We start from the raw sequence: 15,288 nt of genomic DNA on the forward strand, positions 1-15,288 counted from the left end.
TTATATCATTCTTGGATAATATAAATACAACAACTTGAAGATTAAACACAAGCTTTGGAAAAAGATTCAAATTATGAGTGACTTACATGAAGAAATTATCTAGAATGAGAGCAATCTCAATTGCGGTGATACATTTGAGATATACATAGATTGTAAAGGATTAAATCCTCACATACAATCACTCACACATATATATATATATATATATATATATGAAAGTTGAGCTTCAAAGTTTAGATGAGTGAGTCTTTGTACAAAAACATTAAAGATTATGTCTGTAGTCTTGGCATAAAAGACGATAAAATTATGTGAATTGTGAGGTTACAGCCTATAATCAAGTATGCTAGGAGTTTCAATTAGGCAATAGCTAGATAAGTCCTAAGTTGAAATAAGTTTGTACAAAAATTGTATAAATCAAGGTCTTCTAGTAATACCTTTTTAGATGAAAGAAGGGGTGACGTAGGACTTTTTATTCTTCGACATCCATAAACAAATTTGTGCATCTTTATTTTATTACATTTAATTATTTCTACTGTTTTTAAGATGCATTGTTGAAGTATTTTATGTGTTTTTCAAATGCCAAAATATTGCATATCAAATGTTTGATCAAATACTTCAATCAAAACATTTTTACACATGCAACTTGCATATCTTTTAAATGATTGATAAAAATGTTTAATCGATTTTTACAAAATATTATTTTGAGTTTCTTTCTCTTGTTTAAAAAACCAAAATCGATTTAATTCATCAATATTCATTACTTCAAGGACTGACCTATTGTAGCTCAACCATTATTCCCAAATCGATCATATAAAAAATTATTGGTACTCACAAAACAAATATCTAATAAGGTTATTTAAGATTTAGACATCAAAGGTCTAGAGGTAAACCCGACCATGATTCTCAAGAATCGTGGAATCAAAATCAGATCTAAAATACTTTTTTGGTTTCAGTTCCCGGAACCAAAAATGTGGACAAATGGTTTGGTTCTGGTTTTGGTCTTAAAAAATGAAGAACCCGAACAATATGAAACAAAAACCAGAATTAGGAATTAATTTAAAATTTTAAAATCTCATACTATGTAAATTTAAATTCATAATTGTTAAACAATTAATTTAATGTCTCATATATTGTATTACTATTTTTTTCTTTAAATTTAACTAATAATTTTAGTTCATACCGTATCCGAAACTATTAGAAATAAGAATGAAATTGTATTCAAGCGATTTGGTTTTGATTTCATCTTTAATTAAAAAAAAAAAAAAAACCATCTGTCTTGAAACTATGTTAAACGTTATGTCTTGACTATAATATCTCTTTCATGCATTAAGCGGGAAAAATTTTTGTTTTAGTATTAAAAAGACAAAAAATACTCTATAAGTATGCGATATGCATGTGTACATGATATAAGACTTAAATTGAGAGGTAAAGAATTTGAAATTTTCCTATATAAAAAAAAATTGTTATAAACATCTAAAATAAGCATTAAAAATTAACCAACATGATTCAATTCAAATGCCGACAATTACAGGTAGATTCGATTCAAACATCTAAAATAAGCATTAAAAAGTAACCAACATATCGCATACTTATAATTATTTTTGTTATTTTAACAATAATAATAATATTTCTTAAGCAATCCATTCTCTTGAAATTTTTAATTAAAAAATATTTGTTTATTAAAAATAATTTCATTCTTTTCTTTTTAATCTTTTATGATATCAATTATTTCAAGATTGATTTTATTAATGTTTTATTCGATCCATTCATATAATCATATCAATAATATCATTATTGTACAAGTACAATTAGTGTTTGTAACAATAATTTTCTTAATAGATTGTTGGATAGCCGGATGTGGCCTCATGGTTTACGATGATAGTCCGACCACATTAAAATATGCACATGAACTGAAAAAAATAAATCAAACTCATGATGTGAAGCTTGCATCTATTGTTCGATATTAGACAGATAAAGAACATGATTCTAAGAAACATGAAAATAATATAAATTTCTTTTCAAAATTGACAAAAATATTGAGACTCACAACAAAGTTTGACCTATTATTAATGAAGCAATTGATGAACCATTGCATTTTTTTTCAGAAATCCAAAATATTCAAACAAATAAACATGATCCAACACCCAAAATGATGATGGAGAAACAAAAAATCTATAAAATGAAGATGATGAAGATATATCATTGTAAAAAGATACAGAAATGATTTATATATATAAAAAAATATAAAGATCCATGATGAAAATATAGTTTCTACTTAAAAAAATATCGAGTTATTATGATAAATGAAAGATGATTTAAAACAAGGGTTAATTAATTACTCACATTACATTTGTGAAATCTCGAGATTGTTAAAAGCCCCGTATTATTATGAAGTGCCATACGTTTTCAAATTCTTGAGCACACAAATGGCTAAAAACACGTACAGACAAAGGTTCTTATTCTCAAAATTTGAAAACATATAGATGTGTGAGCACAAAATTTGAAAACACATAAAATTGATAAACAATTTTTTTTTTCTCGTTAGGAGCTTTTGGGCTCTTACGCATTTGTCTTCCAAACCGTATAACCTTTGCAGTGAAACTCACCTATTTTTGTTGACAACTAGACCCGATTTTCTCTTTCAAAGAACTTCGCAACTTCCTAGACCATCATAACATTCTCAAAATTTCATATGGACAATGTATACCATTAATCTTAAAACAAATATACGTTTTAAAACATGTCGTGTATGTTAGATTTTCTTAAAAAATTAATGTGTTAATGCATATGTACAACTATAAATACCATACAAAATAAATAAAAAAATAGACATTATATTACATCAATTCAATTGGATATTTATTTTTTAACCAAAACAACTTGCTAGGTTGAGACAAACAACTAAACCCTTTTTCCAAAAATTGATAAGTTTATATAAAGCGATGGAGTTGAGATAACAAAAGAGTAAGTGTTGAAAATATGATATGCTTTAAATGATTAATAATCAATCGTTTGAAACAGAAATGTGCGGATTGATATATGAGTTTTCCCTTGGAAGATAGCTTATAATTAACTAATAGTTCTTCATTAGTATTGGATATTCAAATGAAATCATGAAAGCAGCCAACCCATTATGTCCTTTTCACAGAGAAAAAAACAAACACAGAAAAGATGATGCATCATGCACCACGTCCTTAAGTCTTCAACACTGTATTTTTCTCATTATGAACCACTCCTTTGTTTGAATTTGAGTTTGAATTTATCGAATTTGATTTCAGAAAAATATATATGAGATCTTGCACGTATCCACAATTAAATTTAGAGTAGGTCTCTTGTGAGACGGTCTCACGAATCTTTATCTGTTGGACGGATCAACTCTACCGATATTAACAATAAAAAGTAATACTCTTAACATAAAAAATAATATTTTTTCATGGATGACCCAAATAAGATATCTGTCTCACAAAATACGACCCGTGAGACCGTTTCACACAAGTTTTTGCCTTAAATTTATGGGTCCTTATCTTTAGGATTGGTATATTACGATGGAGCTCGAGTCGAAAAGTCGAAAAGATTAATTCATTTTTGGGAGCAAGGATCTAGAGTTAATGTCAATCAATCAATTGGATCAACTTTGTAACATAGCTTTTATATATAATAACATACAAATCAAAATGATCCAATCCAATGACAAAAAGTTTTGTTTGACATATATTTTTATTTTTCAAAATAATAAATTTATTACTTTATATCCTTTTACAAAAAAATAGATTAGGTTAATTTAACTTAATCTTTTTGAATTTAATACTATTATTATAATTTAAATGCATTATTTTTGTTCCACTTAACTACTCTCGCCAACTTATGACCGATACTTAACCCACCGTTATTATTAAAATATATCTTTGTCCCACTTTCACAGTCTCCAATATGCTCATTTTTTCACATTTTACTTTTCATTTTTTTCAAACATATTCTATTATTATCTGTTTTAATAATTATATATATTAATAAAATATTTCAATTTTAATACAAATGTATTGTATCTCAATGTATAATCTTTATTCCATAAACATCATCTTGCAGGTTCAATTTTTATTTAAATTTTTTTTTATAATTATTTTTAAATTTATACATCAAAATTATATTTTAATTTTTAATTATATTTTATAATTATATTTTGATTTAATTTAAAAATAAATAAAATAAATTATAAATATATTGTACAAACATCCAACACATTCTTCAATACACAATATAAATCATACCTTGTCTTTCTTACCTTTGCAAAGGTGTGATATTTTTCCAAACATAAATGTGTCGGACTCCTCGAGGTTCCCCCAAATTTGCGAGTCTATCATACTTGAGGTGGCGTGGCGTCCACTGTTCGTACAGCGGAGAGAATGGGGTTAATCCTCGGGAGCAGACCTAAGTATAAGGCTGGCAATGGCGGAAATAGTAGAGGTGTTTCCGCCAAATGGGTCTCCGCGTTGTGCATTTCTAGTTTCTGTTTTGGAGTTCTCGTCGTTAACAGGTACTTTTGGTTACCCTCTCCATTTTTTCATCTTCTTCGGTCGCAATGATTTCCTAATGTTTTGGTTCAGTCCTAGACTTATTAAATTGCTCACATTGTTAGTTACTAAATTTGTATCTCGAACCACGTTGCAAGATTATGCCTGGTTTTTAAATTTAGCTTCTTTTTTTTTTAAAAAAAAAAATCCGTTTCCCCCCCTACTCACCATTTTACGAGAGCTTGTTGGAGACTAAGCTGATGTCTAAAAGTTGAAACTGGGTACTTAAAAGGACCGTGTACAAATTACAATACAGGCTTATGCTCTCAAGATTCGGGTTTTGTAGTTAATTTCTTCGAGACTAGACTCCTGTTAATTTGAATAGAATTGGAAAATAAAAACAGAGACTTTACTCCAACATGGTTTTCTAATTTTCAAATGTAATTACCACGAATGACTATCTTTGAATCAGAACATTGTATCATGAAATCACTCTTTGAGCCAGTGTGGGCTCCAAAAAATACAATAAAAGGAAAACCACAGGAACTCAGCAGAAGAATCAAAGGAAGAATTGGAAGGGGAGGTTGGATAGAGAATAGGGAAAGAACGAAACTTCGCATTCTTTGTTCATTCCAAGAATGATTGCCATACATGTATTTATTATGTGACCGCCAATGTATCTAACAAACTGATGCGATGTATTAGAAACTTATTAGAATCTCTTCAAAGTTTAAATCAATAACACAATAAACAATTCATTCCCTTGGTTAAGTTGATAGAAATTTTCATCTCTCTGGCTAAACATGTCTAGGAGCACTATGAGGAGTAAAAAATTAAAGGATTCAAAACTTTGTAATTACCGATTTTTAGGTGCACTTGTCTGTTTACTTGGTTGTGAATTGAGAAGTACTCCATATCCACTAAAACTTGCTTGGCATGTATGAAAAAATGTTCCTGGAAATCATATTTGTTCGCATCTGTCACACCCCGAACGCAGAAGCATGGCGTTAAAAATATTCTCAAAACTCGAAAATTATGCGTTAAGACTATCAACAAGCCTTATAAGTATAGAACATGTTACCAGTTTATTTTATTGGTAAATTCGCTGAAGTTGTTCTTATTACGACTGAAATACTAGAAATTTGTAAGAGGTTGTTTGTTCACATGGATGTTGTTTATTTTCTCTTAAATTTGATTGTATTCTTTTAAAAAACCTGACTGTATTAATTAATTAATTAATGTACATCTGAGGCATTATGACTCTCCTCACTTAAAATTGACTAAAATCATATGTTCTAGCTGTCATTTATTAATGTGTGCATACTTTGTTTTAGATTCTGGACCCTACCAAATTTAATTGATTCGGAAAAGTTCGATACATCTGTGAGGAAATATGTGACTGGTGACATTTATCCTGCCTCTAGATGTGAGAGAAAGGTGAGTTATTTGTTTTTTGTTTCTTAGTTTTGTAAGTCAAGTTCAGCAGTATATAAATTGATAATTTCTGTCCTGCAGAAAGAACCTTTTGACATAGTTTCTCAAGTTTCACAAACAAACGACATAATAACGTAAGTTTAACCATTGTGTGTTTATGTCTATTTTCAATTTTACTGCTGATTAAGGTTCTCCTGTTTACAATTCGGCATCAAAACTAATTTGGGCTAATCTCATGCTATCTTCTTGCCTCGATGTCTTAAGGACATTAGATAAAACCATATCTTCCCTAGAAATGCAGCTAGTTGCTGCAAGAGCAGCTAAAGCCGAAAAAGAGGAAAAACATAGCGGCGCTGAATCAGGACTAGAGGCATCAAATAATCATCCAAAGTTACTCTTTGCCATGGGGATCATGACTGCATTCAGCAGCAGAAAACGCAGGGATTCCATTCGAGAAACATGGATGCCTCAAGGTTCTTTTCTTTTGTAATCTCTTAAAAGTTCCTATAGGCAATTTTAGTTCAATGACGTAGCAAAATTTGATATATTATACAAGGAGAGTATTTAAAGAATCTGGAGAAAGAGAAAGGAGTCATCATACGATTTGTGATAGGGCACAGGTATTTTCTTGGATATGAAAGTTATTTATTGATCAAATCAATGCACGTTTCTGTGCATGGTATGTGGATTAATAAGGCTTATTTTCTGCTGGTCAGTGCTGCACCTGGTGGGGTTTTGGATCGGGCTATTGATGCTGAAGATGCACAGCACAGGGATTTCTTGCGATTGGTAAACCTATATATTTTACTAGTTATCTTATACTAACATTTTGACTTGTTGCTTGGAAAATATTTGAATCAAAAGATTTTAGACATCCTTTGAATCATGTGAAAAACTTGCAGCTTTGTTTTCATAGTTTGTGATGATGTTCCCAGACAATAAATTATCCATTCCGTTGGTCCCTATCCACTGCCACAAATTCAAAATATCTGTTTTAATATCACTGCTCACAGAGTGCTAACCGTTAACATTTTCTTTGTATCAGAACCACGTAGAAGGGTATCATGAATTGTCTGCGAAAACCCAAATTTACTTTTCAACCGCTGCTGCCAAGTGGGATGCCAACTTCTATATTAAAGTTGACGATGATGTACATGTCAATCTTGGTTAGCAAAATCGTATTTCCAGCTTGTCTCTCCTATGAGTTAGTGACAGGTTATAAATCTTTGAATTTTCCTTGCCGAAGATGGTTAAATTTCTTTGACAGGCACCATAAGTTCTTTGTTAGCCAGCTATCTGTTGAAACCCCGTGTTTATATTGGTTGCATGAAGTCTGGACCTGTCCTTGCACATAAGTATGAATACTGAAGATTATGGTGATTTCTGCTTCTTTTTTTAATTTGAAAGAAAAAAAATATGGTGTTTTAATATGTTGATATGTACAGAGGAGTCAAGTACCATGAACCAGAATACTGGAAATTTGGCGAAGAAGGAAACAAGTATTTTAGACACGCAACAGGACAAATTTATGCAATCTCCAAAGATTTGGCTACCTATATTTCTGTTAACAGGTATAATCAGTTTCTCATGTGTGTGTGTGGTGTGTACACGAGAATATCCCAACATATTATATGGATGATTGTTTTATGGACCAAGCGAGAGCTCTCGCTTTGTTAAAGGGATGGAACAGGCGTACAGCCGAATAGATGATCATCTTGAAGACAAATTTTTTGATGGGCTGCCGACTTTGCAGAGAAGTACTTCATAGGTATGCAAACGAAGATGTATCTCTTGGATCTTGGTTCATTGGTCTTGATGTTGAGCATATTGATGATCGAAGCCTGTGCTGTGGAACTCCCCCTGGTAAAGATAATTTCCATTGGATACGGTTGGATCTCCAAATTCACTAGTTAATAAAACTAGAGCTATGTGTGACATATTTTGACATAACTTTCTTGGCTTATTAAATAAGATTGCGAGTGGAAGACGCAGGCCGGAAACCCTTGTGGCGCGTCATTTGATTGGAGCTGCAGCGGTGTATGCAAGTCAGTTGAAAGGATGGAAATAGTTCATCAGCGTTGTGGCGAGGGCTCATTCGGGATCAATTCCAGTTTTTGATGTATCTACATTTGTTGATCTACCTTCCAGAAATATCTTTCTTGCTTTTAAGTTGTAATAACATTATCGATGTAATATAGCCATTCTGCGTTGTGGCGAGTATTTTATATATAAAAAAAAACAGTATAAATATCGTTCTCGTAATGTTTTTATAGTGATTACAATTTACATGCAGTTATATTATTTATTTTTATGCATATTATTAGTATTTTTAAATTAGTATTTTTAATTATATATTCAAGCACTCGATTTTATTACGTATAAACGTATTCGGTTGGACGGTGGAAGATGAAGGGCTCCTGGACTCTCGTTGCATCGGTGTTGGCCGTTTCCACCGCCGCTCTCTCCTCCACCACCTACGCCGATCGTGATGTCTCTATCATCCCATGCATCAATCAGGTATTCATCCTTCTTAACCATATCATAGTTTCTTTCACCAACAATTTTAACTTTTTTCTTATGGGATGCGACGATGTGCAATTCAAATTTGTTTTGGTGTTTAAATCGATTGATTTGATAGATATGTACACTCTAAAATTGGATGGATCTTTCGGAGATTCCCTCTGTTCTTGTTTCTATATTTGCAGGGCCACTCACCCACAAATTGGAATAAACAATTGTTTTTAAAAATTTTATATTTGTTGTTTTTGAAGGGAAAACCAACGAACTCGTTGGCACTTGTGGGGAAGAAGGATAAGTGTTCTCCAAGGTTCGATGGTCTGAAGTTCATAGAGACCCTCATTACGGCACACAGGTGACCGATCAAATGGCAAAAATGGAAGTCCTGGTGCTACGGTTGTGTGAAGATAGGATTGATTTTTGTTGATTTTCATTTTAGTCTGGAGTAATTTTTTAACAGATTAGGGCAAGTTCAAAGATTTTATCTTTTTAAGTAGGATTTAACATTACGGATTTTCTCATGGTTGGTAGTTTTCCAAGTTCTCCCCGTGGGATTTGTTTTGAGAATTAAGAGTAATTGATAACTGCATTCCCATTTTTCACTAACTCGGAGTTCTTTTTGTGGAAGTATTTGTTTGATTGGTAATCTCAGTGCCTATCTGATGCTTGACTCGGTAAATAAATGACATTATCCATGTCATTTATCTGATACAGGACGATTGGGATCATTATTTTTTATTGATAGTTTGTGACTGTTGTATGTGTAAAACAGCTGCATTGTGTTTCAATTTGATATCTTGGTTCTTGAAATATTGAACCTTTCATGTAGCCTTCCTCAGGTGCTCATATACATACTTTAGAATCATTGTTGCCAGAATATCCAGTTCCATGGCTGCATACTTTAGGAACATCAGATTTTCTTGGTTTCTTCGCTCGTTGTATTTCTTATGTGCTGGACTTGCGTCATAAGCTCCTTCTCGAAAGCACTGGAATGGCTTTGTTTATTCTGCTCATGTACTTGGATTTCCAATTACTTGCACAAGTACAGTTGATCGATTGTGGAATGGATAAAAATGCCTCTTAATGCATTTAAATCAAGAGTTTTAGTGGCAGAATTCCCTTTAAAAATATGCAAGACATGCACCAAGTCAGAGGCTAGTCCGTGACATTAATTAGGCTCCTGGACACTTTTTCTTGGGGGATTAGATCAAACCTCCGGTAGATAGGAAAAGGAAGATGTGTTCAGGGTTTCAGGTTTAGGGTTCTAGCTTTGCTTGATGATGTTGGGCTCAATAGTTCCTCTTGAAGTTTAAGCTTAATAGGCTCGAACCAAGCTGGAACCTTAAGGTTTCTCTTGGTTTAAATCAAACTGAGCTTGATGATGCCCAAATGTGATTTGAACTCGAGTTTGAATCTGAAAAGTTGGTTGATATTGGAGTCTATTTGGTTAGCTTGCTTTATAAGGAAAACCTTGGGTTTACCGGACTCAGAAATGCTGAACATAGTTGGATTTGAAATTTTTTGCCATGATTAGACTTAATTTATGCTGATTTTTGTGGATTTGGGATAAAAAATGTTTTAATTATTGATTTCAAAATTATAAAAGGCAGGTGCTTAATATGTGATGAAACTATGATGAGAAAGCATTCGTACCATGTTGCTCCAGCTGTGTGATACTTATATCCTAATTATTTTCTTAGTAGTTTCTTTATGTGTTGTGTTCTTGCTATGATTATGAATCCCTTATATTTATTTATTCTTAAGATTAATTTGGTTTCTCGTTGGAACTGTACGGTGATAGAGAGATTAAATTTAAAAATGAAGCATTCAGGTTTCATTTTGCAGGTTCTTTATTCAAACGTAATTCTTAAGAAATGAAAGTTGTTATGTTCGGTTTCGTTTTAAGTATTTTCAAAAGTATGATACTTTTTGAAAATATGATTTTAGATATCGTATTGAAAAATATGTTGTATGTCTGATTTTTTTGTCTGAATGAAATATTACCTATAAAGCATGGCAAACCCGAATTTATTGTCTCACACTGGCCAGAAGACGCTAGACATTATTTGCACGGCCATCTCAGGACGCCAAAAGCAAGAAGCTTTGATGGAAAAGAAGCAGCAGCATAAACACTCTTAATGATCATTTTGGCAATATTGGTGATCCACAGAAAAACCAAATCCAGAAGTTCAGAGTCCATTATGGGAGAGAATGAATCCTCAGCTCAGCTCTCTAGACTGTCAAAGAACACTGAGGATCCCTGGGAGAAACTTGATGTAAAATGGGAGATGGAAGTTTATTTGGTATCAGATGGTTAGAATCTGGCTGTTGCTGCAAAAGATGTGGCTGTCAAGGAATACCTAAAGATTAACCAATATGCAGACGGCATTCAAAACCAAGAATTGACAAATCTTTGGAGTAAAGCTGATTTTGGAGCTTCATCGCTTTTGGGGTTGGAGAAAAGTTATCACAAGGTACCAGTGAGACTTCTGGCTTAGTTGCGTCCGAAACGCAATTTGTAGGAAACACTATGAAAAGCCCCATGTTCGGGGTGACCACACTGCGACAAGCCTCGCCATACCCATGATGATACATGAAAAATCATCGGATGGGAAAAGTGAGCAGGAAAACAGATCCAACTAGCAAATAATACACGGATAGATTGTCTTCTAAATTATTGAAATCAAGTTCCCTATTTTGCCTATCTTGCTTGTCGTTCAGATTCCCTTGTTACTCCATCTTAAATCATAAGAAAGTTTGTAATATATATTCTCAATACTCAAACCCATATTTCTTCTATTTTAAAAATCTCACATTTTTTTACATTTTGGATTCTTTATATTTTTTGTGAAACATTCAATTTCCTTTATATAAGAGAAGCTTTACACCAAATTGAAACAAAGACAGAACAAATTCTCAGAGGACAAAGCAAAGATTTCTCCTACTAGCATAACTTTTAAAAGAAATCAAATTATGTTCAACATCGTAAATTCAGCTCTAGGAAAAAAATCCTGCAAGGATTAGGTGTACCTTTCTTCATTTCTGTATCAGCCTGACTCAAAAACTTATTTCAGAAATCTTTCCTTGTAATATCGGTACATCAGTATTGTTTTGAGTTATAATCATCATTCAGTTATAATTATTATGGTACTATTTACTTCGACTCAGACAAGTTTACGAGTGTTTAACCTATTCATTCATGTATTACGGTCACAATTTATAAAATACGTCATAATACGCTTTTGTGTGGATGTCTGAATCGTAATATTTTCATTATATCTTATTTATAGTAGCGAAAATGTATACAATCTTTTAATTTACATAATATAACAAAATTACGAATTCAATAAATTAGTATGGGTGTCAATTGGAGTGGGTCGGGTTGAGCAATAGTACTATTAAAAAAATACTCACCCCAACCAACCCGAACCCAAGCCAACACAAATACTCTCAACCCGAACCTGAACCCGATTAACCCGTATAACCCGATTTTGATTTTTTTATAAATTTTTTTTAAAGAAAATTAAATAAAATTCAAAAAAAAATTAATTTAAACACATAATAACAACATTTTCCTCATATATATGATTTAAATTTGAAAGTCTAATCATAGAAAAATAAATTATATTTACTAAATCAAATAAATAATTATTTAAAAAATAAAAAAGTTCAAAATAAATATTAAATTATGTTAATTTATGATATAAATATACAATAAATATTTTTTCAGACATATAATATATAAAAATATAGGCTATATTTATTAATTATAAATTAAAATTTTCGGGTCAACCGAACCCAACCCGATCATTTTTTTCGGGTCAGCTATCAAGTCCAACCCGATCTGACCCGAACCCGAAAACCTCAATCCCAAACCTGATTTTTTTTGGGTTGAACCGTGTCGAGTTGGTGATTCGTGTCTGATTTTGAAATCTCTACAGATTAGTCGCGACCTTGCTAAGCCAACAATTCCATTATCAATTTACATCCTATTCGGAGTTCTGATATCTAATGAATTGAAAGATAATAGAGGTTAAGTCTTTGAGTACTTAATGAGAGAATAAAATCGGGCTTATATATATGTATAACAAGTTAAGCGAAAATTTATAACGCAGTAATTCAATATGAGATGACATGTATCAGTAGTAACGTATCATTATGGAAATATTTAGTTGAGTAACATGCATAGGCTATTTAGGATTGTGAAGTGAATAGCGTAGGCTAAAAAGATGGTTCCTACCAACATTCGATGTATCACTTTTCCACATGTACTCAAATAGAATCCGTACAATCGATCATTTACGAACCAAAAGTTGTAGGAAATTTCAAGAATAATCTCCTGGGTGGTCGGAGATCGACCACGCGTGTACGAGTTTTTTAACTTTTCCAAAGGGATGATTTGCAGCTTGCTTAATAGCAGTGTTCCAACTGAGTTTGGTTTCATCACAGTCTTTATGGTTTTCTTATTTTCTTTTTAATAAAAAAAAATGATGATATTTAGAATAACACATTGTAGACGCCATACTAGCGGCGAGTTTGAATTTGTAGCCGGAGGAGTGAGGGGACAGGTGTCATCACTTCAGTCCACTCCATTCCACCTTTACTCTTTCATTCAGTAAAATCAGAATAAATATATAAAGCAAGATTCTTTTTGTAGCAGCCAAGCTTCGTGACTTGTTCCTTTACCCCCCTCCCCTCCCGTCCCTCTGAGATTATCAGATTCGTGTCGATTGCCATGGACCTCGTTTCTCTTGTTCGCCGCAGCTCCACGTTTCTACTCATTATTTCAGGTAATCATTTTCCTATCACCACTTTTTGACTAATAATCCATTCGATATATTTTAATTGAAATCAAATCTATGATATTTATTGCAATGTCGCAGTATCAGTAGCAACATTTTTGATACCAGCTTCGGTATGTATTGGCATAAACTACGGGCAGATAGCCAACAATCTACCCCACCCGGAGGACGTGAAGCCTCTCCTCAAATCCATCGGCGCCACCAGAGTGAAGCTCTACGACGCTGACCCACGCGTCCTGAAAGCATTTGCCAACTCGGGTTTCGAGTTCATAGTCGGCCTCGGCAACGAGTACTTGGCCAAGGTTAGGGACCCCAAGCAAGCCCTATCCTGGGTCAAGACCAACGTCCAATCCTACTTACCCTCCACCAAAATCACCTCCATTGTTGTCGGAAATGAAATCCTCACCTTGAACGACTCCGTTCTCTCCTCTAATCTCCTCCCCGCCATGGAAAGCATCCACGGGGCTCTGGTTTCCCTCAACCTCGACAAGCAAGTTATGGTTACTACAGCTCACAATTTGGGCGTCTTGGATGTTTCTTATCCTCCCTCATCCGGGTCGTTTCGCCGAGATCTTACACAAAAGCTCTCCGCCATTTTGGATTTTCACTGCAAAGTGGGCACCCCGTTTTTAATCAATGCCTACCCTTACTTTGCCTACAAGGCCAATCCCAAGCAAGTTTCGTTAGATTTCGTACTGTTCGAAGCACGTCCCGGTACAAATTTAGTGGATCCGGTTTCGGGCCTGCATTACGACAACATGTTTCACGCGCAGATTGACGCTGCATATTCAGCCATTGAAAAGCTGGGGTACAAAAACGTGTGCTTGCAGATCTCGGAAACGGGTTGGCCGTCCAAGGGGGATGCAGATGAGGCCGGGGCCACGCCGGCAAACGCTGGCAAGTATAACGGGAACTTGCTGAAATTGATCTCTGAGAAGAAAGGGACTCCGATGCGGCCCAATTTGAATTTGAATGTTCATTTATTCGCGTTGTTTAATGAGAATTTGAAGCCAGGCCCGACTTCGGAACGGAATTTCGGGCTCTTCAAGCCCGATGGGGCTCCAGTGTATAATCTGGGATTCAATGTGACGGGGTTGCAGAGTACTAACAGCTCCGGGCAAGCAACGACCTCCTCTTCTTCGCCGTCGTGGAGTGGGACCACGTCCTCCGGCTATTTGTCCATTTCTGCTAATCAAGCTGTGAGTTTATTCTACTAATTCACACTAATTACCATTACTTTATTGAAAGATTCGTTCATTTAATATTTTTAAACTACATTCAACGGAAACATAGTTTATTTTCCTTGTAACTCATCCTGTATCAACTACCCAGTCCCAAATTTGAGCCAACTAAAAACAAAAGGATTATATGTTTTTTTTTAATAATCAAGCATGGACCATGGTTTTTCTTTGAAAACATAGAAACATACCTCTCTCTCTTTTCTTATCTCTTTCTTGGGGGGAGAGTAACTTTTGCTACTTCTGTGCTACTCTTTCTCTCCACTTTTTTTTTCAATTTCTTTTTCTGGAAAATGCTTTTGCAATTGGATTCAGGAAAGATGATTGATTTTTAAATCATGTCTTGTTCAATGATCAAATGAAATGTTGGTGTAATTTGCAGGGGAAGCTTTGTTTAAGATGTTCATTGCTATTAGTGTGGTTGATGGTTTCTGCTGCAATGGCTATCACCCATTTGTAACTCAGACACCCGACCTTCCTTTATCAAAGCTGGGGCAAGGTATTTCTTTAAAATCAAATTCCTCCTATAAAATGGTGGTTGGATCAAATTTTCCGATAATATATTTCTATCGTGAAATTATTCTTGTATAAAATTATCTGGTTGTGCAGAATAAATTCACTTAAAATAATTCTTATAATGTTGATTTACTTGATCTCGACAGAATATGACTCTTTTTTAATCCAATACATCGATTCATATTGATATATGACAAAATTCTTGTTTATCTCCTAATAGAAATCATAGAAGATGCTCTTGTTTAGCACATAACTAGTTATATATATATA

General features: G+C 33.6%; 2 protein-coding genes across 4 annotated transcripts; both read left to right on the forward strand.

The window, feature by feature from the left end:
• The first annotated feature begins 4,263 nt into the window (after window positions 1-4,263).
• Window positions 4,264-11,282, forward strand: LOC140982858 (beta-1,6-galactosyltransferase GALT31A-like). 3 transcript variants are annotated; one of them, XM_073449623.1, is made up of 12 exons: window positions 4,264-4,534; window positions 5,846-5,948; window positions 6,027-6,079; window positions 6,210-6,418; window positions 6,502-6,565; window positions 6,662-6,734; window positions 6,991-7,111; window positions 7,213-7,300; window positions 7,391-7,516; window positions 7,602-7,808; window positions 7,918-8,462; window positions 8,717-11,282. In XM_073449623.1, the coding sequence occupies exons 1-10, from the start codon at window positions 4,404-4,406 to the stop codon at window positions 7,711-7,713; spliced, it is 1,080 nt and encodes a 359-aa protein (XP_073305724.1). In that variant the 5' UTR covers window positions 4,264-4,403; the 3' UTR covers window positions 7,714-7,808; window positions 7,918-8,462; window positions 8,717-11,282. The 3 variants fall into 3 exon arrangements, with proteins under 3 accessions (XP_073305724.1, XP_073305725.1, XP_073305723.1); XM_073449622.1 differs by having other exon boundaries at window positions 4,265-4,534; window positions 7,699-7,808; XM_073449624.1 differs by lacking the exons at window positions 7,918-8,462; window positions 8,717-11,282 and having other exon boundaries at window positions 7,636-7,808.
• A 1,821-nt stretch (window positions 11,283-13,103) lies between these two features.
• LOC140982286 (glucan endo-1,3-beta-glucosidase 11-like) lies at window positions 13,104-15,144 on the forward strand. Its single transcript, XM_073448749.1, has 3 exons — window positions 13,104-13,252; window positions 13,346-14,463; window positions 14,885-15,144. The coding sequence occupies exons 1-3, from the start codon at window positions 13,198-13,200 to the stop codon at window positions 14,960-14,962; spliced, it is 1,251 nt and encodes a 416-aa protein (XP_073304850.1). The 5' UTR covers window positions 13,104-13,197; the 3' UTR covers window positions 14,963-15,144.
• The last annotated feature ends 144 nt before the right edge of the window (window positions 15,145-15,288 follow it).

This window comes from Primulina huaijiensis, chromosome 8 (assembly GCF_012295235.1).
Source record: "Primulina huaijiensis isolate GDHJ02 chromosome 8, ASM1229523v2, whole genome shotgun sequence".
Lineage (NCBI taxonomy): Eukaryota > Viridiplantae > Streptophyta > Magnoliopsida > Lamiales > Gesneriaceae > Primulina > Primulina huaijiensis.

Bases quoted from the DNA above. Each gene is read 5' to 3' on its own strand.
- LOC140982858 (XM_073449622.1), top strand. From the start codon at position 4,404: ATGGGGTTAATCCTCGGGAGCAGACCTAAGTATAAGGCTGGCAATGGC. The intron at 4,535-5,845 runs GTACTTTTGGTT...ACTTTGTTTTAG, and splicing joins GGAGTTCTCGTCGTTAACAG to ATTCTGGACCCTACCAAATT. The intron at 6,080-6,209 runs GTAAGTTTAACC...CGATGTCTTAAG, and splicing joins CAAACAAACGACATAATAAC to GACATTAGATAAAACCATAT.
- LOC140982286 (XM_073448749.1), top strand. From the start codon at position 13,198: ATGGACCTCGTTTCTCTTGTTCGCCGCAGCTCCACGTTTCTACTCATT. The intron at 13,253-13,345 runs GTAATCATTTTC...GCAATGTCGCAG, and splicing joins GTTTCTACTCATTATTTCAG to TATCAGTAGCAACATTTTTG. The intron at 14,464-14,884 runs GTGAGTTTATTC...TGTAATTTGCAG, and splicing joins CCATTTCTGCTAATCAAGCT to GGGAAGCTTTGTTTAAGATG.